Consider the following 26636-nt stretch of genomic DNA (forward strand, 5'->3'; position numbering starts at 1 on the left):
CTGTCAGTGTGAGAGCAGCTACTGTGTGCCAGTACCTTGTCAGGGACTGGGAAGGCACTACCTCAGTCCTGGTTGTCATCGTAGATGTGATCACTGCTTCCGTTTCGCAGATGGGGAAGCTAAGGCTCAGAGAGGTGATGTGGCGAATCAGCCCTAGGCCCTGTCCACTTCAAACAGGGCACACCAACTGCTGAGCCACCCTTGGAACCTTCGCTGCCTCCCTGGACCTACCTGATTTGTCCTTCCGTTCACTCAATCTGGGAGCGTCACCCAACCCTTGTGTCCCCAGGCAAGGGAGAGCCACAAAGCTATCTACTCAGTGGTGTGGTCGGAGGAGGGGAAGGAGGAAAAGAATGTGTTCTTCGCGGGATCGAGTCTCCCTTTTCATAATAAAAATCCTTTTTCTTTTGCACATCCATTGTTCAAATTTCTTGGTCCTTCCAATTTGCTGGCAGCGTGCAGGGAAGAGGGGGTGTGTGTGCTAGAACTCTCACCTCACTTCACAGTTGGGGAAACAGGCTGGGAGAGGTGGACTCACCTCGGAAGTCAGAGACAAAAGAGTACTGAGTGGAGACCAAAGGCTTTATGAGCTACACAAGTTACATGGTTTGTGCACCAATAATGATAACATACATCAGGCACTACACACTTAACATTAGGGTTGAAAGATAAAGAACAAGCCCTGGCTGGTGTAGCTCATTGGATTGAGCGCGGGCCTGTGAACCAGACAATCGCAGTTCGATTCCCAGTCAGGGCACATTCCTGGGTTGCAGGCCAGTTCCCAGTGGGGGACTCACGAGATGCAACCATACATTGACATTTCTCTCCCTCTCTCCTTCCCTTCCCCTCTAAAGATAAATAAATAAAATCTTAAAAAAAAACTCAACTGTTTGTTTAAAAAAAACACTTCTTTGTTTTCATCATGCCTCTTATCTCTGTACCACCTAAAATTAAACCAAATTATATTAGATGCCACCTGCATCACTTTCCTCAGCCCTAACTCAGAACTTGGCCTCACATAAAATACCTTTGTTTAAAAAAATTAAGTTTATCACCTCTTGGCCTTTTGTCTAAAATCAAGTGTAGTGTCTGTTCTTATCAGTTTAATATATGGTACGCGTCCTCTATTTCAGGACATTATATTAAATGGGTTTTTGGAGCTGGCAGATAGAAAAGGAGCTTGCTCTGTCCACTGCGCATCGACTCGGTATTGGAGTACTTATGGGAATGGTGCACATGCACACAAAAAATAATTTAAAAATAAAAAGTAAAGTACTTATGGAAATTTTATTTTGTGCCAGGTACCATTACATCTTGTTCAAACGGTTTGGCATTTGTCCTGTTACTGTCCTCACTTTATAAATGGAGAAATTCAGGTATTGGGAGGTGAAGTCTCTGGCGTCAGCTGGTGGCTGAGGTGGGATTTTACCCAGCAGAGATGAAATTCGAACTTTCCACACATCAGAATAGGAAGGCACCTCAACCACAGGCACGCCCACAATCCTGACTCCTCCCCAAGGTCCGAGGAGGTAAACGTGCATGCTCAGGGTGACCGCAGAGAATCCTCCAACCGACAGAGGGAGCTCGCAAGCACTAATGCCTCTCTGGCCCTCACAACCCGTGAGGAATAGGTATCCCAGAGTTCCGTGCGGCGTCTGCCCTTCCGCTGAGGCCCCATTGAGGAGTAGCAGGTTAGTTGGAGTCGGAGTGGGCTGGATCTGCCGCCATCCGGACCCTGGGAGCCTTGGTGCTGCTAGGGGAGATGGCTGGGTGTAGCAAGCCAGTGCTGGGGAGCCGGGACCCGGGGTGCCGGGACCCGGGGTGCCGGGCGGCGATGGCTGAGCCGGGGCTGATCTCTACCTCCTTTCCCCACCCCTGTCCGCAGCCATGGCTCTCCGCTACCCCATGGCCGTGGGCCTCAACAAGGGCCACAAAGTAACAAAGAACGTGAGCAAGCCGAGGCACAGCCGACGCCGCGGGGTGAGTTCCGGGGGCACGCGCGTGGGGGGCTTCTGGGAGGGAGGTGGAAAGGACATTCCAGGAGGAGGGCACTGTCAGGGCCAAGGCTCCAGGCTACCGAGGACAGTGGGGAACTCTGTGGTAGGCAGAGCGGAAGAAAGGGGGTGTCAGGCTGGACAGAGCAGTGAGTGAAATGTCGTAATTCGTCCCAGCGGCGAACGCCCATCTGGATTGTGCACCTGGACAGTCCCGCCTGCGGGGTGGAAGCTAGCGCAGGTGGGGCGAGTTTGGGTTACGTGCGTAGGAGTATGCCCAATAGAACAGGAGTTGGGTCGAGGTTGGAATGTAGAGGAAAGTGGGTATTTTTGACTTGTAGGCGGTCGGGATTTCTATGTAAAATATCCAGACTTGAGAATTTTCACGTTTATTCGAGCCAACCTGATAATTGCCTGGAAACAAGATCTAAAAATGTTTCCGGGAGGTGAACACGTTGCCATTTCTTTTACGCGTTTCAAAATGAGGAAATTTAAGGGAGAAAGCAAGGCTAGTTAAGATTACCTGTGCTCTCGAGGATGGTCGCACCTTCTAAGCATTTCAAAGATTTATTAACTTACAGGCATAAGATCAGTGGACGGGGTTGGCTCAAAAACCTTTATCAAAGGAGTTACAAGCCTGGATCGTGACTACCCACAATGACTTGCTCAGTGCAGAATTTATGGTTACGGCACCTTCATTAAATAACCTTCATTAAATTCCACCCTGGAAGGGTGGAAGCCTGTGTCGGATGGGAGAGAACTACAGGGCCAGGGAATAACCAATGCAAGGGGCCAGGCATTACGTGCCCTGTTGTTGGCACTGGGGGCAGGGGGAGGAGTCTTGCTCCCATTGTACCGGACACAGTCAGACCGCTTCAGCTGGAGGTCCAGGTGGGACCCTAAGCGGTCTGGCCTTGGGGCTTTTCTTCCTGATGGCCTCCCTTCACCTCCCAGCGCCTCACCAAGCACACCAAGTTCGTGCGGGACATGATCCGAGAGGTGTGTGGCTTCGCCCCCTACGAGCGGCGCGCTATGGAGTTGCTCAAGGTCTCTAAGGACAAGAGGGCTCTGAAGTTCATCAAGAAGAGGGTAGGTGGGCAGTTGGTGGGTGGGAACATACATCTGTGCCCAGAGGGTGAGAAGAGGGTGCTAGGGGCACGGGTGAAATGGGGGCCCTGCCTGACGGACCTCCTTGCTCGGCAGGTGGGGACACACATCCGTGCCAAGAGGAAGAGAGAGGAGCTAAGCAACGTCCTTGCAGCCATGAGGAAGGCCGCTGCCAAGAAGGACTGAACCCCATGCCCTCTGAGTAATAAAACCTGTTCAGAAATTTGGGGCTCCTGTGGTAGCATTTTGCATCTGGTCTATTGTCCCAGACTTCCTCTGGGACCATGGTATTGGGGCGTGAAGGGAAGCAACAGACAGGCAGTACTGGAAATAGTCTTTAATCACTATTAAATACTTCATATGCATCAGATTCCATGATTAAATCATAATTGAGGTCCTTGGGTTCCACGCCATTGCCGAGCCTCCAGATGGCTTGACTGTCCGTACCCTTCCCCCCAGTGCAGTTTCAGCTCAGGGTGGGCCTGTAAGCAGCAGCAGTGCCTGGGCCACCATCACCGCTCCACAGCCAGGGCCTCTGCCTGCTCCTCGGGGAAGGCGATGTCGAAGATCTGGCGGTAGTGGTCCACAAAGTGGACCTCCAGGCCTTCCGTGATGAAAGCTGCGAGGTCATAGAAGTCCTTCTTGTTTTCTGCTGGCAGGATGATGCATGTCACTCCAGCACGCTTGGCCTGGGGTATAGGGGACCATAGGTCAGTTAAGGAAAGCGCAGTGGCCACTGTGCTCCAGCAGGGGGCAGGTTTGGCGAGGACCCTTTTCACAGCAGCTTGGAGCCAGGCTGCCCACAGGCAGATGAGGGCATTGAGGCCCAAGGAAACTACACTGGCGGCGGCGGCTGCTGCTGCAGAGTTCCGCTCCCTCAGCCCACCATCCATGGCTCTGCTCTGCCCCCTTGTCCGACTCAATCACAGCACCTATTGCTTTGCCGTTTTGAGGTTCTGCACCAGTGCAATGAGAACTAAAATAAGACATTAATTTGAAAATTTGAACATTTAAAATTTTTCTAGTTTCCTAACGATCCTGCCCAAGCCGTACACTACTAGTTAGAGGGCTGTGGAGGCTCAGGAGACAGTGGGGCTCCGTAGGAGCTGGACATGTAGGGGATGAAGGGCCTGCTGGGGCAGACGGGCTTCCCACGTCCACCAGAGCCCCCCAACCTACACAGCACCTGTAAGGCCAGCCTCCGGTATTTTCTGTCCCCACGGATCTCGGTGTCAGGCTAAGTGGGTGATGAGGACGCTGGAGACCCCACTTTTGTCTTCCAGGAACCTGCAGAGCCCCACTGAGGAGCTCAGATGGGGGCTCTTTCTACGGAATGACCTAGAACATTCTCCCAAATCTTGAAAGGCCTGAGAACCATTGTGGAGGGAGCATCTGGAAGAGTTCCACATGGGCTCAAGCCCCCAGCTCTGGGTCCAAATCCCATGCCTGCTCTGAAGTTGGCCATCACCCTTGTTTGTGGTGTGAATGGTGCCTTATCTGTCATATGACTGCATGGCGTGTGCAACTGTGTGCAAGAGCATGTTTGGGGGGTGCACAGCACTCACAGCAATGGTCTTCTCCTTGATGCCTCCCACTGGCAGGATCTTGCCTGTGAGGGAGACCTCACCTGTCATGGCCAGGTTCTGCCGCACCGGCCTGTCCATGGCCAGTGAGAGCAGGGCTGTGACGATGGTGCAGCCAGCACTGGGGCCGTCCTTGGGGGTGGCGCCCTGGTGGGGAGATTAGGTAGGTGGTGAGCAGGTCTGATGCAAGGCTGCCCTTGCACAACAGGGTGCACTCGCTGGGGGGTGACTCACCTCAGGCACATGCAGGTGGATGTGTGAAGTCACCAGGTACTCGTTGGTGGGGTCCTGCTGCATCAGGAAGGCCCTGGCGAAGGTGTAGGCGATGCGGGCACTCTCCTTCATCACCTCCCCCAGCTGGCCTGTCACCTCCAGGCTCCCATCCTTGTCTGCTTTACTGTCCTCCCGCGGCCGCCTTGGGGACGTCTCAACAAACAGCGTGGAGCCTCCTGGAAAACACCATCGTGTAGGGCCCATGAGCCCCAGGACAGCTCGGACTCCCAAGAGAGCCCCTCCCCTCAATGCTGGGCCACCTCAGGGAGTGCCCTTCCACTCTGTCTGCAACTCTTAATGATTTTAGAGTGAGGAAACATCAGTTTGGTGTAGTCATTGGTCGATTCTCATACATGCCCTCACCAAGTTTCAAACCCTCAACCTTGGTGTCATCGAGGTGATGCTCTAACGAACTGAACTATGCGGCCAGGACTCTGTAGGCCTCCTTGCCCAACCCTCAGCTTAGCACCTTCTCATTCTTAACACATCAGTGCCCATCCCACCTAAGGGAACTAGAGACAGCCACTGTGCACTGGCCCTGTGTTGTGTACCTCCACACAGCCTACCAGCACCAGACACAAATTCTGACAATGGCTTTAAACGCAGCCCAAGTAAGCAAACTTTCTGCCATCCACAGCCCACTTCCTTTACACACCATGTAAAACTGCACCCGATGCTTGCCAGCCACTGACAACCACCTCTGGGCCCTAATACCCTGAACCCTCAGGCTGAGCAATGTCACCTATACACAGAAGTTCCCCCAAGCCCTACCCTGCTGGCTGGCGTCCTCAGGTCTCATGCTGTGAAGGGCTCCCACACCAAGCCTGTCAAAGCACCACCTAAATAAAGCTCATAGAGTACACCTGCTACCTTGTGGTCCTGCCTCTTTAGCAGCCCCAATTCCCTTGGCCTCAGTGTGTCACCAGCCAGCCAGAAGGCTGTTCAGAGCAACGAGCTGAAGGCTTAGGTACAGACTCCTCCCAGGGGGCCAAGGCGGGGACATGCTGCACTCACCCATGGCAGTCCAGGCCAGCCCCATGACCACGCCGGGTGGCGTCACGTCATACATGCGCTCCACAGTGAACACTGGCTTCCCCACAAAGTCCTGCAGGTTCTCGGGTGTCACCTCCACCGACTCGGCCTCACCACTGACGATCTTGTAGGCGGACTTCCTTAAGACCTGCCTCAGGTGCAGGGGTAATGGGCAGCCTGGCCGCAGGGCCCCCCACTCATCCCACCACCACCTCCATCTGCTCTAATTTTTAAATTGTGTAAAATGCACATGACATAAAAAATGTACCATCATAACCACTTCGAAGCATGTGGCTCATACTCTTGGGCAGCCACCCCCACGGTCCATCTCTAGAACTTCCTCAGCTTCCGAAACTGAAACGTGGTTCCCATCACACACTAACTCCCCAGCCACTGGCACCCACCATTCTGCTTGTGTGTCTGCGAGCCTGACTCCTGGGGACCTCACATTACTGGGACCCAACAGCATCTGTCCTGTGTCTGGCTCACTTTAGTCACATCACGTTGTCCGGGCTCACCTTCTCCACCTGCTTCTGCAGGTTGCGCACACCACTCTCCCGGCAGTACTGCTTGATGAGGAGGGTCAGCACTTCGGAAGACAGCTTGGCCTTGCTCTCATCCAGGCCACACAGGGCACGGGCTTGAGGCACCAGGTACCGCTGGCAGGGAGGAGAGCTCTGTCAGGAACCTCCCAGGACACACCCCACCTGGGGCTCCAGGGCCCACAACCCAGCCATAGATCCCTGGCTGGTAAAGACAGCGCCGAGGTGAGCCCAGGGCCTGCCTTCACAGAGTTCTGGTCCCTGGGGAAGTCGGTATCATCCAATATACACAGGGTATCAGGGCAGGCTGAAGGATGTCACCTGATGGGTGAGGAGCCAGCAAGGCTTGGAGGGATGGATGGTAGCAGAGTATCTGGGCAGAGCCCAGTGGGTGCCAGGACCCTGAACAACCTACAGACACTCAGCCAGGCAACCCTGCTCCTGCTGCATCCTCTGCCCAGGTCCAATTCCTATGCTCCCTTCAGATGTGATCTTAGATGCTGCTTCCTCCAGGAAGACCTCCCCTGATCCCTGGGCTCGCCCCACATACAGACCAAGGGCATGCATGTCAGGTTATGCGGCTGCTGCCCTGAGCAAACATGGAGCAGTCAGAGGCCTGCAGTCACCCACAGCCCAACACAACTGCTGATGGACAGCAGTCACTGGACAGACAGCCCTGAGCTCTAAATGGGGGGCAGACCTGAATGACACTGGGGTTGGCCCTAGAGGCTCCAGGAGTCCTCATACCTGTCCTGTCATCCCTTCAGGGGTTTGAAGGAAGGCCCCGCCCAGACCTGAGTGGGTCTGTCCTTCACCCAGGTGAGTTGTCATGACTGGAAGACAGGCGTGGTAGGGAGTCCCAGCATGCCTGCCATGGCCTCAGCTATGAGTCCCTTGTCCCCTCCTGCCCCCCAGGGCCCAAAGGCTGGGGCTCCATGCCCATCTCAAGGCTACAAAGGCAACGAGGGGGAGAAACCCCTTTGCAGAAGGAAAACTCCGTGATGGAAAGACTCTCCTTGGTGCCTCACCCTGTGGCTGTGTTTGGGTTGTCTGCAAGGTGTATCCTTCCAACTAAACCAGTAAATAGCAACTGAACTGCAGGCCTGAGCTCTGTGAGCTGTTTCAGCAAACTACCAAACCTGAGGAGGGGGTGGAAGAACCTTGGTTTATAGCCAGAGAGAGAGACCGGGACTTGCGGGTGGCTCCTGCAGCTGGGGCGCTTCTATGGCACGAGCCCTGAACCTGTAAGGCGTGCTGCTCTCGCTGGGTATGCCACTGTCTCACTGGAATGGAGGGCCCCCGGCCAGAGAACTGGCTGGTGTGGGGAAGCACCCGGCACTGGTGTCAGAAGTGTGACATTATAGTTTACAACAGGCTTCACGTTCCTTTTGGCCACACCTCACAGTGCCTACACCAGAGGGTCACGTATCCATCCTCCGTCTCCTCCTGGAGTGGGGGCTCCAAGGGTAGAGATGCAGTGGACTGTACCCCCAGTTATGACTAAGTGCCCAGCACTCAGTGCCCCCTTCTTAGGGCTTGAATGGCCGGGGGCCTGGCCTGGCCTCACCTCTGCAATGGCGAGCTTCTCCTGGGCCACGTAGCCCGACACGTTGATCATCTCCATCCGGTCCCTCAAAGGCTCCGGGATGGTCTCCGTGATGTTGGCTGTGCAGATGAACAGCACCTGGAGGGTGCTGTGGTGAGTGCTGAAGGACTGGCCCCCTGCCTCTCCCGACCCGGTCAGCCCCCAGGCAGGTCATGCACCTTAGATAAGTCCACGGGCACGTCCAGGTAGTGGTCTAGGAAGTTGGCATTCTGCTCAGGGTCCAACAACTCAAGTAGCGCTGACGAGGGGTCCCCCTGGTAACCCCGGCCAATCTTATCCACCTGCAAGAGCATCAGAAGGTGAGTGATGTTGCACCTTGTCTGCTCCTTGCACATGTTCACCAGACACTGGGTGGGGGGTCCAGGTGGGCCTAGACCCTGCCAGCATGGGGAGCCAGAACTGGGCAAGCCCTGAGCAAGGACAGGAGGGGTGCCAGTGTCATGAGATGGCCTTGTTGCAGTGAGGCCACCCACAGTGACTCAGGGAGGGACCATGGGTTTTGTTCTAAACTGAGTCTCCCTGGTCGGGGCTGCCAGGAGCTCTGGGTGAGGAAGGCCCAGCCACAGCTCAGCCCTCCTGCGCCCACACAAACCTCGTCTATCAGGATCAGGGGGTTCTCCGTCTTGGTCTTCTTCAGGCACTGGATGATCTTTCCTGGCATGGCGCCCACATACGTCCGCCTGGGGAAGAGGGCACAGCTGGGCGGTCAGCACCTCATCCACCAGGGGCTGAGCACAGGAGCCCTCCCAGGCACAGCGCCCGCACAGATCCAGGACCTCAGTGTGCCATACACCCTCTGAGGAAGAATGATGGCCACTTCCTGCCACACTGATCTGCAGAGCATTTGGTCACCCAGACCTCCCACACCAGCTCAGATTCAGGGGAAGGGACAGATTCACAGCCAGGTCTAACTGAGACCCATCCCGAGTTGGCAACTGACATCCAGCAAAACCCAACAGAAGGAGAAGGGCAAGAGTAGCCAGACATTGGCAGCAGGAACATCCCTGACGCCTGAGTTCTGAGGGACAGCAGGTAAGGCCCCTCAGGTCTTAGGGCCACTGGGCAGGGCCTGCGCCAACTGGCACTTTCTTTCAATCCACTTGCTCTGCCCAAGCTCAGCTGCAGATACTTGGCATTTGCAGGGAGCAAACCAGACATGAGTCCTGTGCTTCTGAGCCAAAGCCCTGCAGGGAAGACCACACACCAGGTGGAGGAGGAATCATGAGGTTCAAAAACCGATGTACGTGCTATGAAGAAAACAGCAGGGATGAGAAACTACAATGACACTTGCTGGGGGGGTGGGGGGGTGGTCAGTATTGCAAAGTGAGGACCAGGAATGTCCTAGGGAAAGGCCTTGAGCAAGAAGGCAAGTTGTGTGGATATTTGGAGAAAGCAAATTTTCTAAGTAGGGGGAATGACCCATACAAAGGTCCTGGGGCAGGACCAGGCCTGGAGTGTTGAAGAAACAGCGAGGAGGCCTGTGTGGCTGGAACAGAGTGAGGGTTGAGAGGAGGTGGGGGCAACAAGGGTACAGGGACAAGTTGTTCAGGGACCTGTGAGCAGAGGGGAGAACATGCGCTTTTACCCCGAGGGAGGCAGGGGCCCTAGAGGGCTGTGGGCTAAGGAGAGCCTGGCAGTTTTCAATGATAACAGTGGTCAGTTGGTTCCCCATCTTGGTCCTTAGTTTGGAGTCCCCCAGACCAGTGCCAGCATAGAGCACCTGCCTGCCCTTCCCTCCGGGCCCTCTCCCCAACAACGCCCCCAACGTCGCAGGGTGCCTGCACTTGTTCGGAGACTCAGGGCCTCTTCTCACCCTGGGGCCTGGTCCTTGCTTGCAGCTCCTGGGCAATCCCTGAACAGGGCTCAGGGTCTCTGTCTTCCTCATACCCACCAACCTTCATCCTCCTGCTCACCCAGCTCAGGGGCCAGCACTGATCCAAGAACCTGTACCCCTGCCTGTACCCCTCCACCCTGAAAGCAAGGCCTTTGGGGACACCTGCACCAGCCCAGTCGGAGGACTCCCACAACCCTATACCCAATGCTGTGTGGGCCCTGTCCCTCCCTGACCCCTCCTGGAGCTCACACCAGGCTCTAGGCCAAGGGTCTGTCCACCTCCCTGGGGGCTGGACACAGTGAGGAGCAGCAAGGGCCACACCCAAGTGGGTGATCCCATCCTACCCATCAGGCAGCCAAAAGTAACCGTTTGTAGAGACAACAGAAATACAACTTTCAACATGGACTCAGATCTTCCTTGAACACTGGTTTGCCAGAGCTTTGGGGGCAGGTGGAAGGCTGTGCGCCCAGGGACCAGCGAGGCTGGGAAGTGCTATGGGTGGTCCATGGAGCTCACACGTCTTTCAGTCACGAGGCAGAAGCACCAAGCGCAGCGTAAGACAGCACCACCTCCCCGCCCCACTTCGACACTGTGGGAAACTGAGGACAGACCCTTGTGTCTCAAGGAGTTTGCACTTCTTAAGAACCTCTATGGAGGCCAGTGTGGCAGGAAGCCCCAGGAGAACACAACATCCCGAATGTCCCACTGAATGGTGCCCGGTGGCTTTAAGATCTTGGACACAGAAGATACTGGTCCCTGCTCCAGCTGTGATGAGGGAGGAAAGGATCAAGACAGGTGCTTGGGCGTCACAATGTAGGCTGTCCCATTCTCACCGGGGTAGCCACCTTGCCCCTCAGTCTAGTTCACGGTCACTAGTCAGACAACCCAGGCAAATGACAAGCGCCAGCCCTGGCCTCTGGCAGGAGTGCAGGCAGTCAACGGTGGGACACACTGAAACTGATGACAGGCCTTCCCCGAGAGACGGGGATTCTGATCTGCTGTTGTTGGAGCGCCTGGGTTCAGCTGGGCCTGAAGGCAGATCGATGCCTGAATTTTCCAGTCACTCCAGTGGGAGTAGATTCACTACTTACTCCCAAAACCACCCTAACAAAGGTAGGAGCAAACCAAGGAGGCTGGGATGAGCCAGGTGTGGAGGGGCCAGGCCTACCTGTGCCCCTTGATCTCAGCCACGTCGGTCATGCCCCCGACACTGAAGCGGAAGTACTCGCGGTTCAGGGCTCGGGCGATAGAACGGGCGATGCTGGTCTTGCCCACACCAGGGGGGCCGTAGAAACAGAGGATCTTGCCCTGGGTTGAGCCTCGGAGCTGGCTGACGGCGATGAACTCCTACAGGCAGAGGCTCCCATGAGACTAGTCACTGGCCGCCTTTCTGCAGAGCAAGGGCTGTGCCTGCCGTGAGACTGGCCACCTTCTCACACCTTTTAGGTTTTGCAGGGCTGGGAGAAGGGACAGCCCTATCCTAGAGGAGCCAAGAAGACTGCAGGTGTCATCTGTCACAGGGAGTGACAGCCTACTGCACCAACAGGGCAGGCAGGTGCCAGGAAAACATGGGCGCTTCACGATCTACAGGTGACCACTGCACAAGCCCATTGGCCAGCACCCCTACTCAGCAGGCCCTTTTCTTCCACACCCCGATTACCATGGCCTCTTCTCTCTCGCTGGGGAGTCTGGCCACTCCCCACTGCCCTCAGCCAGGACAGTTTTCACTCCTTTGTAAATCTTGGAGCCCCTGAAGCAGGGCAGGGCAACTCATGCAGCCCCTGACACCTGAGCCAATCCAAGACCTCTGGCTGGGGTTCTCTGCCCCTCCCTTCAAGGCCCTCCATGCCCCCAGACCCACATACTCACCAAGGCTCCCCTCTGGGGCTCCCCCACAGCCCAAGGCATGGGGAATCCTGGGCCCCAGACCCTGAGGAGTTTGTCTACCACCCACTAACAGGCAAATCCAGACCAAGGCAGACCAATGCAGACCACGCCTCTCAGCACCTGCCCTGGGAGCAATGACCAAGTGCCTGGGATGTGGAGTGTGGTGCCCAGCACAGGGTAGGGCTGGCCTATGCCCAGGACACCCGGGGCCCACGAGAGGGGGTACAGGCAGCCTCACCAAGATGCGCTTCTTGACGTCCTCCATCCCATAGTGGTCCTCCTCCAGCACTGCCTGGGCCCGGGCCAGGTCCAGGTTCTCATCGCTGTACTTGCCCCACGGGATAGATGTCAGCCAGTCCAGGTAGTTACGGGTGACGCTGCCACAGGACAGACCAGAGTGGTGAGTGGGGCCCAACGAGCCGCCTGACTCTGGCTATGGTGCCCTGTAAGCCCAAAGCATGAACTACACAAGGACACCTTGGCTGGCAGTCTGTTACCATGCTGGAAAGCCGTCTTGGCATGGGCCACACCTGGGAAGAGGCCTGGGTCCTGGCACAGATGGGGACTGGTCAGGGTGTAACACTACAGGAGAAGCCACTGTTCAAACAGGGGAGCCAGCCTGACTTAGGGCAAGTGGGAAGAATGAAGCCTGGATGGTGGCAGGTGGGCACTACGAAGACAGTGACCCCTGGGCTGGAAGCTGGGTGCAGGGTCAGCAGCCTCCTGGGCCCAGCAGAGGCCCTCACAAGGCCCTTGTGAGAGAGACTGTGAGATTAGTCCATGCTGTTTTAGGCTCTCCTTTACAACACTGGGGACAGCAGCACAAAAAGCTCGTCTGCTGAGGAAAAAAACCTGGGCGTCTCCAGATGGAGGCACCTGGGTCTCCCAGGGTCCTGTGCAGGAAGAGCCCAGCCCTCTCCAGCCAGTCTGAGCCGGGACAGGGGCTGGCCCGGCAGGAACTCAGGGCCCAGTGCCCAGGTTCTCCCTCCAGAGGGGCTGTTCTCCCTTCCAGGACCTGGGTAGCCCATTAACAGCCCAGGGGCAACACCCAGTCCCTGTGGTCTGATGCCACAGGCAGGGCCAGGAGAGTCCCACAGGCCCTGAGCTCCTCAGCCCAAACACCGGGCAGTCATCCTGACTCACAGCCCCCGTGTAAGGGACAAGGACCACCAACTGCCAAGCAAGGCTGAGACCCCAGCAAGACACACTCACTTCCTGGCTGCCTCTCAACGCAGCATGAGGGCGGCTGAGGCACAGAAGCCAGGGGATGAGGACGGCCTCAGGGCAACGGCTCGGAGACTGCTGGTACTGGCTGGAAGCAGTGGCTTAGAGCCATACATCCCTGGGTTCAAATCCCTGCCCCCACCTACCACTTCCCCTGTCACTGACTTAACTTCCCTTGGCCCTGATATTTTCATCTGTGAAACAGGGATGACAAAGGCAGGTCTGCACAGGGTGAGAAAAGGGCTGGCGCGCACCACGTGCTATTTAATACAGGAAGCACCTGCACCCTTTTGGCCTTCAGAGTTGGTACCTGGGCCCTGCCAGGTCACAAGCTTTCCTGATGGCCAGACATGACAGAGACTGGCACCACTGCCCGCAGGTATTTACTTGAACTCCGAGGAATGGTTATCTAACAGGCCCAGCTTGCTCAGCTCCTCGTCCACAACATCCATGACATGCTTGGGGACCACGAGCTCTTTCAGCCGCTCACGAAACTTCTCCTCAATGGCGTCCTTGTCCTCCTTCTCCAGGCCCAGCTCCTTCTTGATGATCTTCAGCTGCTCTTGCAGGAGGTACTTGCGATGTGTCTGCTTGATCTTCTCCTCCACCTGCAGGGCCAAGAAGCTGCCGTCAGACCAGAGAACACACAGGGTGTCCACTGGCTAACCAGGGCTGGCAGGGCTGCTGCTCCCTTAGGACTCAGAAAAAGAAACGCAGTGCATGCAGCCTTCAATTCCTTCCATCTTTAACCAAACTATCCCTCAGTGTGGACTTTGAAATAAGTAACAATAATAAAAGAATTTGCTTTTCCATCCTGAGTGACGAGGGACGCTCCACCCAAGGCCAGCACGTCTCCTGCATGTCTGGTAACAGCACAGGAGGACACAGCCCCGAGCCCTGCATTGGCACCAGCACTGGCCTAGGGATCTGCTGTGCTTACCTGCAAGTTGTCACAGATTAGTAATGTGTCACAGGCTTTCCAATTAAAGATGCAATGTGAAATGTTTCTGGTGGGAAACCTAACTGAGGCCTGGCTGGTGTGGCTCAGTGGACTGAGCGCCAGCCAGTGAACCAAAGGATCTCCAGTTCGATTCCCAGTCAGGGCACACACGCCTGGGTTGCAGGCCAGGCCCCCAGTGGGGAGCACACGAGAGGCAACCACACATTGATGTTTCTCTCCCTCTTTCTCCTGCCCTTCCCATCTCTAAAGATAAATAAAATCTTTTAAACAATCTAACTGAAAAATCAAGGCACACCTGGAAAACGACATGACTTTTAAGTGACTGATGATCCAGGTAGTCCATGGGTTTGCCCAAAATTGGGAAGGTGAGCTTCCAACAGTTGAGTCTTGGCAAACAGCTTTGCAACCTTTCCCAGGCTGGTTCCTAATGTCGAGCGTCTTCCCCAGGACTCTAAAGCAGAGGACTGCTCCCCCTCGAAGGAGGATGGTCAGATGGAGACCCACCTCTCTGGGCTCAGGTGCTGGGATCACTTTTAAGTTTTAACCTAATGACTTTCACAGCCCAAGTGCATGCAGCCTTTGGAGCACAGGTGCCTTCCCGGCCCAGGGCCGCCTCTGCCCCACTTACCTCCCGCCCCAGGCGCTGCTGCAACTTGCTCAGCTCAAACTCCTTCTTAAGGAGGGACAGGGCCTTATACAGCCGCTTGGGAATCTGCCAAAAAAGGGAAGACATGAGAGGACCATCAGAAGCCAGTGTCCAGCCCTGGCCAGGGAACTCCTCAGTTGACGAGAGCATCCTTGCAATATGCCAAGGCTGCAGGTTCAGTCCCAGTCAGGGCACACAGAATCAACCCATGAACCCTGACCAGTGCAGCTAAGTCGGTTAGGCATCACCCCACAAAGTGAAAGGTTGCCGGTCTGGGGCGCGTACGAGAGGCAACTGATTGATGTTTCTCACGTTGATGTTTCTCTCTCTTTCTTTCTCCCTCCCTTCCCATTTCTCTAAAATAAATAAAATCTTAAAAAACAAAAAGAATCAACCAACAAATACATTAGTTAAGTGGAAAAACAAACTGACTGTTGTTCTCTCTCCCTGTCCTTGTATTTTTCTAAAATTTAAAAAAAGATGACGAAGTCGGCGTCCACCTGTGCTTGGATGGAGGTTGGGAGGGAGATGGGCACTCTGCAAGCTGTTGCTGGGGGAAGTCCACACTGGGACAGACCGCTGCCACACCTTACTAGAAAGAGGCACGCACCCTGTTCCAACAAGCCCGTTCTGGGAACACCGCCTACAGGTCAACTCCAGCAGCTCTACAAGCTGTGTGGACCAGGAGGTTCATACAGGCATCGTCGCAATAGCAAAAGAAGGGCAAAACCCAAACATGCCACCCATGACACAACGGGCACCACCTGATGGAGCACTGCGCAGACGATGGAAAGAACGAGGAGCCGAATGTGGACTGAGGGACAAGTGTTCACGCGGCATCACCTCACAGCGGAGCTGAGGACTCTAGCCAGGCTGGGAACCAGCCCAGCGTGCAGCACAGAGCCAGCACCATGCACTCGTGGACAGGCCGCACTCACATTGGTCTCCTCCAGGACGTCCTGCAGCTCATGGGACTCAGCTCCAGTCAGTGCAGCACCCATGTCACTCAGGTAGATGGGGTTGTCCACCACCCTCTGGCCTGCCTGCATCATCTGCAGCACCGACTCTCTGGAAGGGACAGAGAGGTGTTTTCATGAGGTACGAGGTCCATGGCGCAGCTGCAACTTTACTCCTCCTGGCAGCGCCGAGAGCCAGCACGGCTCTGGACCTCACCAGCTCCAGTGCCGCTGGGGCCCCCTGTCCAAGAGCCATGGCACTGAGAGCCCTGGCCCAGATGCAAGCCCCCTCCAGCAGCTACGTGTTAACCCCTCCTGAGATCTCCCCCTGCACTCCAGCTGGTAACAGAGCCTTCATACCAAATCCAGGCCCTTGTCAGCAGGAAGGGAGCAAAGAACCTGGGCCCTGCCCTCAAATTCCTGCCTCCCCAAGGTTTTCTACCAGGATACCCTTGGGAAAAATCCTTGCCAACCAAATACCACAGAGAGCCCACCCTGGCCTAGGAAGGACTGGCCATGGGACACCAACCTGTAGAGTGGGTTCAAGGCAATGATGTCCCGGATGGTCTTCACAATCTCCGCCGTCAGGGCCTGGCAAGTGAGAAGGCTGCCATTGGTCACTGGGTCTGCTGCAGCGCCAGGGAGCCCCTCCCAACCGGCCCTGGCCAGGGACAGCCTCAGAGCCTGAATTCACCAGTCATGGCAACACAAGACCAAGTAGGCAAAAACTAAAACCAACCGTGTCTCTTTATAGGGCTCTGACCTTAGAATGAGTTGTTGGGGAGAAAAAAGAGGGGAAGGAGCTTCTTTATTTCTTTATGTCAAGCACTATCCTCACAACTGACACTCCTCAGCCTCAGCCCCAAAACACCCAGGTTGTGACTTCTCTTGTCTGGGACCTGCCTGTGAATTACCAGGGCTCTGACCAAGGGCTCTCTTTCCCTCCCGGATCCTTGCCTCAGGCCCCTTTAGAGGTGGGGGTGCCCTCTGCTAGGACACCATGGGTACTGCTTCCCTTCTTGCCTTCGTTCCCTGCTACAGGGAGGCTGGTCTCGCTCCCAGCAGCACCACAAGGCAGTTTATGACATACACACCCACACTCGTTTGTTTCCAGAAGGCCACGGGTCCCAGCATACTGTATTCCAATGAGAGCACCAGTGGCACGACACCAGCAGACACAACTGCCAGGGTTTTCCGGCACAGTCACCTGGTCTCCAGTTACTGGGTTTGTCCCTGAATTACTCAATTGATCTTTGCAGGAGGAACCAACAGAGCCAGCTGGCAGTCCATGGCACTCTCATGAACAAGGATGAGCACGCTGTCTCTCCAAGGCCTTCTATTCTCTTTTCCATACCACCTATGTGTTTGGCTTACCTCCACTACAAGATCCTCTTAGGAAACCCTGACGTTGTATTGCCCAGTTTGGAAGCTACTAGCCACTGGCAGCGATGCACATTTAAATAAAATCACAAGTTCTGGTCCTCAGTCACACCAGCCACAGGTCAAGTGCTTCACAGCCACAGCTGGCTAACAGTGCAGAATTACAGACTTCCTCACCACCATGGCAAGTTCCCCAAAACAGCACTGTTCGGGAGGGCCCCAAATAGCCCTGTGGATGGCTCGTTCAGGCTAGTGGCAAATGCGACCAAGCCCCTCTGGCACCCAAAGGCCAACATCACCCAGTACGGCACTCCTTCCCACAGAGCTCAGCAGCTGCCCTACAATCCCTCTCAATACAGAGCCTCAGGATTGGACCAAAGCTACTAGCTATGTTCCTACCCACTGGAGGCGGTCACCTTGTCTAGAATCTGCACTAGAAGAACGGGTGGAAAGACACTCCTGCCACCACCTCGATAGCCGGCTCACCATGAGGAAGGCAGGTTAGCCTAGGTCTGGGGCCAAGAGGGTCAGAGTGCATTCTTTCCTGCCTCAGAGCCCAGAGTCCTGGTGAATGCGCCCTGCTTCCTCTCCTACATGCCCTAGGCTTGTGGGGAAGGCTGGAGGCACCCGTCCACAGGCCACAGGCTAGAGCTGGACCCAGGTTCAAACTCTACCTCCTTTGAGAGCAGCCAATAGCCAAAGTGGATTTCCTGTACCTTTCCCACTCTGTTCTTCCCAGAAACTTCTGGGAGGAAAAATATTCTGCACTCTAAAACAATGTGAGTGATGCGACAGGCTAGACCCTTACTGAGCGGCATCTGCTCAGGAGCACTGACTTACCTTCACTTCTTCTGTGACCTGAAAGTCCTCATGGATGACGTTTTCCACTTCCACCATGAGCACCTCACTGGGGGAACCTGAGTTGGGCTCCACCACCTCCACCTGGCGCTTGGCACCCAGATCCTCCTCTGCCTCCTTTTTGTTCCGCTTGGGCTTCCGGCGTGGCTTCTGCTTGTTCTCAGCCTCAGGCTCCTCCAGCTCCACCTCCAGCTGTCTGCTGATGTGAATCCTAAAGGTGGGAATGAGGCAGTGGTGAAGCCGCTGAGGCTGGGAAGGCCCTGCCCTGGCAAGGCCCTGCAGTGCTGACAACTAAGGGTGCAGGCTGGGCCCAGGCCACTTTCCCAGAACCCCAAGACCAGTGTCCCCTCGGCCCTTGGACTCCATTCCCACACCAATGCCCTGCTGTCCCCTACAAACTGGATAAGGCACTGGTAACCAGTTCTGGGGACCAACATGAGCTGGCATCTCGGCAGAGGCCATCTCTGGGACTCTGCCTGCCCCCCTCACCACGGGGCTACTCCTTCATGTTGTTCAGACCTTGACGCAAGGGCACCCCTCGGAGAGGCCAGAGCCACACTGTGCACACACCTGTCACCCTGTCCGTCTTCATTTCCTCCCCACAGGCACCCATGACAGTGTGAATTCAGCCTGAGACCTGTCTTCATTCCTGTGTCCTCCCCACTCCAGGGGTGTCGCCCAAGGTGGTCCCTGGTGTTGAGGGACATGTTCCACCTGCTGGCTCTCCTCTGTCACACAGATAACTAACAACGCTGCCTTCCTCAGAGGGAGCACATGACTACAAATTTGGCCCTGGCACCCAGCTGTCATCAGCAAGGTGTACAGAGAAAAGCAGCTTGGGCCTTGGTAGGTCCCACATAGGCCTGGCCTCAGGAGTCAGCAGAAGCCATTCTATCTGGTACCTCATAGGACAGCAGGGTAGTCAGTAGCCACCACTGCTTTCATCAGCTCTGGATGCACCTTAATCTGTTCCTTGGGCTCATGAGTCCTTCCAGGACACAGAGGCATAGCCTCTTCCCTACAACAGACTCTCTCGGGACAGACAAAGGGCTGTGGGGCTCCATACAGGCACCACCACCAGCACCACCCACAGAAATCAGGGCCCAGTGCGCGCCCTTTCCCCGCGAGCTCCAGGGGTGCCAACCGGCCGACACAAGGAAAAGGCACTGTGAGAAAGAAGGATGGAAGACTCTGGACTCGACAAACACTGTCATGTGTCTCCAATGAGGGGCCTTCCAGAACATTCACTACATCTTCACCCCATGCACAGCTTCTACTGAGATGTTTTTCATGTACATCTGGTCACAGGACTCTGGCAAAGCATCTTACAGGACCAGTGTTCCTCGGAACACATTCGGAAAGCCATTTAGTTTCTCTGTTGAGAACTTCAACCCTGAGCTGATCTTGCAGGTTTCTCTTTATCAATCGTGACAGTACGAGGGCTTAAACTGGGCTTACAAACGCACAGCCCTTTGACAGATTCCTATCAGAGACTGAGAGGAAACGCATCTGAGTGAAAAACGACAAACTGCTAAGAATGACCACGCAGCCTGACCTTCAGGCAAACGCAGACGCAGGCACTTGGAGGAAACGCAAGCCCAAATGAAGGGCCGACACCCAGACGAGAGACAGGAGTGTCTCCCTCACTTCGTTTTTGTGAGGTTTTTTTGAACATCGTGCACTAAAGAGACGACTCCCCACTGACCACCACACTGCCACTTTAATAGGAGGACTCTGAGAAGGGGGTTCCGGGGGTGATGTGTCTCAGCCCCCAGTGCCAGCTCTGGCCTCGTGAGCTTACTGCAGTGCCCAGGCCACCAGGCTGACAGGGAACTTGAGTCAGTGTGGGGACCTGGGTGCGCTCGGAACCGCCACCCCGCCACCATCCCACCTGCGCAGGCCCCCGAACCTTCTGTGTCCCATGACGATCATGCGTAACTTGTCCCCAAGGTCCTGCATCTCATGGATCTGAACAAATGTCCCCGTGTGGTAGACCTCGTCCAAGCTCTCAATCACGTCAGACTCGTTCCTGAGGGAGAAAGACACCAAGGAACATAGGAGGCACAGGCGCTCTGATTCCCACAGGGCAGCTCAGGCCAGGGCGAAGACAACAAACTCCCCTCCAGTCCGGACAGAAAACTGACAGTGACCCCCTCACTCCCATGGGGGCTGTGGAGCCAGCTAAGGGACACCAGCGGGGACTCTGCACAGGTGAGTAGCTCCTGACCGAGTTGGCCGTGAGGTAGCCCAGATGGAATTTTGATTTCATTCCATGACAGACCCTGCGCAGGACGCTTCCGCTCCTTCTAACTAGGAAGTGGAACAAATTTCTAACTGGCGTCGAGGGGGATATACCCAAAGGTGTGGTATCTGCCATTTAGCTCTGTGCTGAGGCAGCCTTGCAAGTGTGCATGTTTTAACACCAAGGGTCCTTGAGATTAACATACCCTGACCATGAATGAAGCCCAGCATGCAAGCCACGCCTTCACTCCAGACTAGAAAGTGACGCTCGGTGCTTGGCCCAGTCCCCTATTGGCTTTGCTTGATTTCTTTCGAGTCAAGGGTCAGATGCCCAGGCTAGTCTAGGGAGCAGGAATGGTGGTGAGCTACACTGAGGGCAACTTCGGCAAAGGAGCAAAGGAAAAACTGCACTTACGAGTCATCTCTCTTTAGAAAGACACCGGCGTATGGCTGGGCAAGACGGACTTTCCTTCTCAGCAGCTCAACCAACTTCTTATTTTTAACCTGGCACAACAATGACCCCAAAGTGAAATGCAGGGTAGACTTCCTAGATGCCTTTTTGACAGCAGCTCTAACACTTTTCTATATTATTCTCTGGGAACATGCTAATCTGACCCAGGACACTAACCAACATTGTCCAGGAACTCCTGAACCAAAAACAAACAAAAAAGGGGGACTGGAAGGATTGAGAAAAAAAGAGAGAAAGAACTCATGGACATGAACAACAGTGTGATGGCTGCGGAGGTGGTGGTGAAAGAGGGTACGGGGAGGATAAATGGTAATGAAAAAATAACAATAAACAAACGAAAGACAGGTATATGGAGAATACAGTGGTATAGGGTTAACCAGCTCCACTCCTCAGTAGTTCCCCCACTTCCTAAAGAAAAATCAAAGTAGACAAATGGCCAGAACCAAGAAATTAATTCAAGGTTCAATTTCAAGAGCTGTTTCATTGGCAATATATCTGGGCTTAAAAAACTTGAAACATTCTGATTTCATCAATATAAGAAAGAAACTAAATGTGTGTAATTCAACTGTGGCCCACCCTACAGGCTGGTAAGATCCTCTAATTCTCACTGAGAGTATTTCCCAAGCGCATCTCTATCCTATTTGTTGATCACTGAAACCCAAAGGATCACAGAAGTGTCTTGGGTGTCATTTCCGTGGCAGGTGGGGAGCTAATGATGTCTCCAAGGAAGCAGCTGATGAGGGGGCTGGTACACAGATCTTTCAAGCCTGTATTAATACCCAGACCAGACTGTGATTAAACTAATGGCTCTCAAACTCTAACAGGCAATGAAATTACCGGGAGGACCTGAAACATGGCCAGACCCCACCCCTGCAGTTTCTGAAGCAGGGCTAAAGAGTGCAGAGAATTCAAATTCCAAACAAGCCCCCAGGGGATGCTGCCGGTCCAAGCACCAAGTTGGAGAACCGGTGTTTTAACTCACCCCTAACAACGATTATTAACTTATGGTCCGGGAATTCCTGACATCATATATGCATTTTTCCTAGGGGAAAGGTCCACGACAGCCATCGGGGGGCACATGGCTCAAAGAAAACTAAAAACCATGAATCTGTACTCAGAGGCCACTGATAAGAAGAGAACCTATTGGGGCAAGTTAGTCCCATGTAGTCAACTACAAAATCAAGAGTAAACAGAGCTTAGTTACCAAGTTCAGAAACATTTATTGGGTCCACAGAAGTTTTCTTTGCTTCTCCTCTGCTAACAGCTGACTGTCACATCTCAGCACCTCTCCTTCCTTTGGCAGGACCCCTTTTCATTATTCACAAGGTAAGAGCAATAGAACTAGTATCACATGCCAGTCTCGAGCTATCCACAGCGACACATTTAACCCTCCTGGCTAGCTCCAGGAGGGCATTCGGCATCTCTTACAAGAATCATTACCTCTCCTTGGCACTAGGGATAGGGACATGCTGCTTACTGTTGAGGCATACTAAGCACCAGGCACTATTCTAAATCCTTTAGGTGGGACCTCTTTTAGCTCCCACAACAGCTCTAAGAAAGAAAGTACTATTAGTATGTCCATTTCACAGGTAAGAAAATGGAGGCCCAAGCAACAGCCTGCCCAAGCTCACAGAGCTAGGCATAGTAGAGCCAGTCACTGCTGGGCCTCCTAGTAACCACCACTCAACATCAAGGCAGGCCCTTGAAAGAGCAGCTCAAACAAACATACTCAGCAGTGTGTGGAAGAGGAGGTGGAGGGGGACCCTTCTGACACCTCCCCATTGGCTGGCTGCTATCCCTCTGTATTGCCCTGCCCCTTTCCAAGGCATCCATGCACTTAGCAGAAACTGGAAGGGGATGAGGCAGGCTGGAGGGTGAGTGGAGAGTTTGACTCACTGTATGACCTTGCTTAGTTACAAGATAAACTTTCTCCTCATGGACTCCAATTTCCACATCACTAAAAAAAGGCAGGGCGGGGGGAGGCATTTGGGTCCTTCCTCTCTAAAAACTAAAGTTCCTTGTACTCATGATGCTTTCTCTCTATTACATCACCCTAATTCCCCACCCACCCCTCTCTTTAGGGCTCTTAGTATGAAAGGATCTTGTTTCCTGCCCCATTCCAGAGGTTCCTTAGGCACAGGGACTACGTTTGACACATTTGCTGCTGTATCCTCAGTGTCCACCACGTGAAAGAAGGTTAAGAACACTCTGCTGAAGGAAGACAACCACAGCTGCATCCCTCTGAGAACACTCTCCTCCCACCTTCCTCCTCAGTCTCTGGTCCCAACCTTCTCTTGCTCTATCGCTGCCCTCTGGCACATATTTTACTTACTGACCGTGTTTATCACTTCTCAAATCCCGCTAAAACGTGAACCCTGAAGGCAGGAATTTTTGTCTGTTTTACTGTTGTACCCCTAACAGCTAGAACCGAACTTGGCACATAGAAAGTGGTCAAGAAATATTTAAGGAATGAATCCTCGTCCCAAAGGGGCTCTTAACTGGGATGGAGACCACCCTGGGGAGAGAGTGTTACAAAACATTTACCAATATCTGCGGTAAAGTAACTGGGCCTCAAAACAGTTCCGTTTCTTGCCCTGGCTGGTGTGGCTCAGTGGACGGAACATCCACCTGCGAACCAAAGGGTCGTCAGCACAGGCTTGGGTTGTGGGCCAGGTCTCTGGTCGGGGGCATGCGAGAGAAAGCCAGTCTATGTATCTCTCGCACATCGATGTTTCTCTTCCTCTCTTTCTCCCTCCCTTCCATTTCTCTAAAAGTAAATAGTCTTTAAAAAACTGGCCTGTTTCTTTATAGAGCCAGATTTCTATGGTTAGGACTCTAAGTAGGTTCAACTCCCCTTAAGGAGGAGGAATTTGGCTCCAGTTCACCAACCCAGTGATGATCAGAAAATAATTCCAACTCCTGCCTTGGAGAAACTTCGCGTCTGAAAAACTTTCGAGAAATAAGGGTCCTTGCAGAGGTGGGGAAACGAAGGCAACGTGGGAGGTCTCATTACCTCGATGATCTTGATAAAGCGCGGGAATACGGGGTTGCGGGTGACAGCGATGAGTGGCAGGTGCGGGAACACGTCCGGGATGGTCATAGGCGTCAGCGCCGTTATGATGGGGCCTTCCCCGCTGCCCGAACTGCCCCCCGCGCCCGCCGCGCCATCCTCCGCTCCGCCCTCAGGGGGATCCTCTCCGCCCGAGAACGCGCCGCCGCTGCCGTCGCTGCTGCTGCCGCGGCTGTTCCCCTCCCAAAGACCCCGCCATTGGCCCGCAGCCGTGGGACTACGACCCCACAACGCCCAAAGAGAAGTATCGCAAGCCCGCCAGCCTCTAGGCAACCACCCTCCGGCAGCAGCTGAAGCCCGCCTCCCAGCAAAGGCCAGCAGCGGCCGTCGCACTGCCCAACACCGCGCAGCTCTCCACAGCCGCACGTAGCCTGTGCCCGCCGCCATAGCCCGGCCATCCTCCGGGCGCGCAGAGCTCGCGTCATTTCCGCTCACCGGCCTGGTGTGCACGTGATGTCAGGAGCTGGTCTGGGTGCCTGCGGGGGCGTGGCTCGGAAAGAACTGCGGAGGCGGGGCCTATGAGAGCACAGGTGCACGTGGTTCGAGCTCCTTCATGGCATCCACCTATTCTAGCAGACCAGCTAGAGCGCTTGCGACCCCTTCGAGTCATGTGGAGGGCTGCTATGGCCAGAGAACAATGACCTGCTGTTGTTGAGAGTGAGGAGTTGGGAACGTGCATACACAGGCTTTAAGGACGTGCTAAGCGCATGGTTAGGCTCTAGGGTGCGAGTGATGGCGGATTCATCCTTCCCGGGAGATGGCGTGCACATGCTCAAGTTGTATAAGACGCACCGGGCAGCCAATATCTGCTCTTACCCAGCCCCTACGGGATAGATGGGGAAACGAGGAGCGCATGCTCAGGTTTCAGGGAAAGCACGCGCATGTGTATGCAAGCGAATGCCAAGTCACTGACAGGGGGCGTGTCCAGGTGGATGAATTCGGGATTCGCGGGAGATGAGGTGCGCATGCTGAGGCTCTATAGCCTACACCCTGAAGCTCAGGGCTCTAGTCTGCGCATGCCCAGACTTCGAAGTACCTCCCGCGGCGGTTGAGTGTCAGTGGTGGCGGCGACGCTTCCGAGCAGATGCTGTTGATTCCAGTGGCGGTTGCGATGTTGTGGCTCTTCCCGTTGGCCAGAGCTCAGCCCCTGTGCCGGTGGGGCCTCTCTCCCGGGCTTGGGGTGCTGCTGGGGTTGGGGAGGGGGCGCTAGTTCGTCTGAGTGGAGGCCAAGATGGAATCCAGGAAAGATGCTCTTCGCTCCCCAACCTCTTTGAGACTTCCTAGCTTCCTCTTCTAGGAATCAAACTTGATACCTCCCTTTCTCTCACCCCACCCAACTTCTCCAGTGTCATTGCCACTTCAAAACTTTGGCACCATTCTGAACCCTTCACTTCCACTGCCACCCCCACCCCCCACCCCAGGCTTTGCCTTCCCTCCCTACTCTGGCAGTCAGAGGAATTATTGATAAATGAATCTGATCTCGGCATTCCCCTTCCCCAGTTCTCTGTGGAACTCAGAATGAAACCCAGTTTCCTTGAGCAGCCTGCATTTCCTTACATGATCTAGCCCAGGTTTTCTAACAGCATGGTGCTGACATTTGGGACCTAATCATTCTCTGGGGTGTGGCCATCCTGTGCCTTGTTGGATGTTGAGCAGCATCCCTGGTCTCCACCCACTACGTGCCAGTAGTACCTACTTCCCCAGGTTTGATCATCAATCAACAATGTCTGTAGGTATTGCCAAGTGTCCCCTGGGGATTTGACAACCACCAATCTGGCCCCTGCCCACCCGAGTCACTGCTCCAGCCACCCCATCCCTTGAACACGCCAAACTGGGCCCAGCTTTGGGAATGGGAGAGACAGCGCATGTTATTCCCTCTGATGGCACATGTTGCTTCCAAGTCTGTCCATGGCGTATTCCTCACTAATCAGATCCTAACTTCACTAGCATATTTCCTTATTAAAGCCCCCTTCTTCATGGCTGCTTTTTAGTATCAATCACTAACTTACGTTATTCTTTACTTGTGACAAATTTTTTCTTACCTGTTGCTGTCAGCAGAAATACTAGCCTCACAACACTGTAGAGTGTTTCTTATTCACTCAGTACCCAGAACATTATTAGATTTCAATAAATATTATATTAGTGAAGGCTATGCAAGGTGCCATAGGAGGTAGACAGATGCTAAAATTCTGTTGCTGTCCTCAGGGAGCTCTTGCTGGGAGTGAGCTATCACATTTAGCAAGGCCCTGTTTGCTGATGAAATGGCAAATGTGTGCTTTGGTGCATGGCCTCATTTAATCTTTACGACAAAGATCATTTCCTTACCCTTATTTTATGGATGTGAAAACGGACTCAGCAAATTGAAGACACTTGCCTAAAGAAGCATATCTAGTCAGCGGGGAGAAGGGTTTTCCAGTAAGAATTACTAGGGGGATTTGTCTCAAAATCTGAAAATGTTTATATCTAATTCTCTCCCAAAGTGTGGTCCTCGATCAGCAGAAACAGCATGGCCTGGGAATTTGCTACAGTTTCAGTTCCCTGGATCTACTGGTGCGGCCCAGCCATCTACCATTATCTAACCCTCCAGGTGTTTCTGGTGCATGTCCAGGATTGAGAAACCCTGATGTAAACTATGTTCTCCCAGCCACCAACATTCCCCCTTCCAAAAAAAAAAAGAAGAGGAAGAAAAAGAAGGAAAACCTTGAAGTAGGAATTTCTAATTTTCCTAATCTGGTGTCTACAAATGAGCCTTTATGAGCTCTTGCAAATATCTCCATTTCTGTGTATCCCTAAGTCTGTTGGTGAGAGAGCAGAACCCCGGTTTCACTAGACTTTCCAGGGGCTCCCATAACCTGGAAAGCATTAAGAACAGTTACTTAAAAGTTAACCCAGAGGTAAACTGGAAGGAGTCATGCTGAATATTATTAATGAAACACTAACAGATGGTCTCTCTTGTCACTTACGTCTAGTATT

The 26636-nt window shown here is 54.2% G+C and overlaps 2 protein-coding genes and 1 non-coding gene across 3 annotated transcripts; 2 read left to right on the forward strand and 1 right to left on the reverse strand.

Annotated features, from left to right (window-relative positions):
* Positions 1-1050: 1050 nt before the first annotated feature.
* LOC118984649 (U2 spliceosomal RNA) lies at positions 1051-1241 on the forward strand. The gene has a single exon (XR_005065949.1). It is a non-coding gene; the product is annotated as a U2 spliceosomal RNA (small nuclear RNA).
* Positions 1242-1608: 367 nt separating this feature from the next.
* Positions 1609-3324, forward strand: RPL36 (ribosomal protein L36). Its single transcript, XM_037042656.1, has 4 exons — positions 1609-1691; positions 1886-1980; positions 2949-3083; positions 3198-3324. Exons 2-4 carry the CDS (start codon positions 1888-1890, stop codon positions 3285-3287), a joined length of 318 nt encoding a protein of 105 aa, XP_036898551.1. The 5' UTR covers positions 1609-1691; positions 1886-1887; the 3' UTR covers positions 3288-3324.
* A 99-nt stretch (positions 3325-3423) lies between these two features.
* LONP1 (lon peptidase 1, mitochondrial) lies at positions 3424-24081 on the reverse strand. Its single transcript, XM_037042647.1, has 18 exons — positions 23607-24081; positions 20540-20628; positions 19793-19912; positions 17866-18094; positions 16175-16236; positions 15628-15757; positions 14672-14755; positions 13470-13690; positions 12097-12235; positions 11140-11318; positions 8730-8817; positions 8296-8418; positions 8099-8215; positions 6508-6648; positions 5972-6137; positions 4919-5133; positions 4667-4831; positions 3424-3790 (listed from the first exon to the last, which is right to left on the reverse strand). Exons 1-18 carry the CDS (start codon positions 24048-24050, stop codon positions 3614-3616), a joined length of 2889 nt encoding a protein of 962 aa, XP_036898542.1. The 5' UTR covers positions 24051-24081; the 3' UTR covers positions 3424-3613.
* Positions 24082-26636: the final 2555 nt, after the last annotated feature.

Source organism: Sturnira hondurensis, unplaced genomic scaffold, assembly GCF_014824575.4.
Source record: "Sturnira hondurensis isolate 20B ecotype Veracruz unplaced genomic scaffold, ASM1482457v3 Scaffold0003693, whole genome shotgun sequence".
NCBI classification, from domain to species: domain Eukaryota; kingdom Metazoa; phylum Chordata; class Mammalia; order Chiroptera; family Phyllostomidae; genus Sturnira; species Sturnira hondurensis.

Bases quoted from the DNA above. Each gene is read 5' to 3' on its own strand.
- RPL36 (XM_037042656.1), top strand. From the start codon at position 1,888: ATGGCTCTCCGCTACCCCATGGCCGTGGGCCTCAACAAGGGCCACAAA. The intron at 1,981-2,948 runs GTGAGTTCCGGG...TTCACCTCCCAG, and splicing joins GGCACAGCCGACGCCGCGGG to CGCCTCACCAAGCACACCAA. The intron at 3,084-3,197 runs GTAGGTGGGCAG...CTTGCTCGGCAG, and splicing joins TGAAGTTCATCAAGAAGAGG to GTGGGGACACACATCCGTGC.
- LONP1 (XM_037042647.1), bottom strand. From the start codon at position 24,050: ATGGCGGCGGGCACAGGCTACGTGCGGCTGTGGAGAGCTGCGCGGTGT. The intron at 14,756-15,627 runs GTGAGTGCGGCC...CTTTTTTGGCAG, and splicing joins ACGTCCTGGAGGAGACCAAT to ATTCCCAAGCGGCTGTATAA. The intron at 3,791-4,666 runs GTGAGTGCTGTG...CCTATACCCCAG, and splicing joins TCAAGGAGAAGACCATTGCT to GCCAAGCGTGCTGGAGTGAC.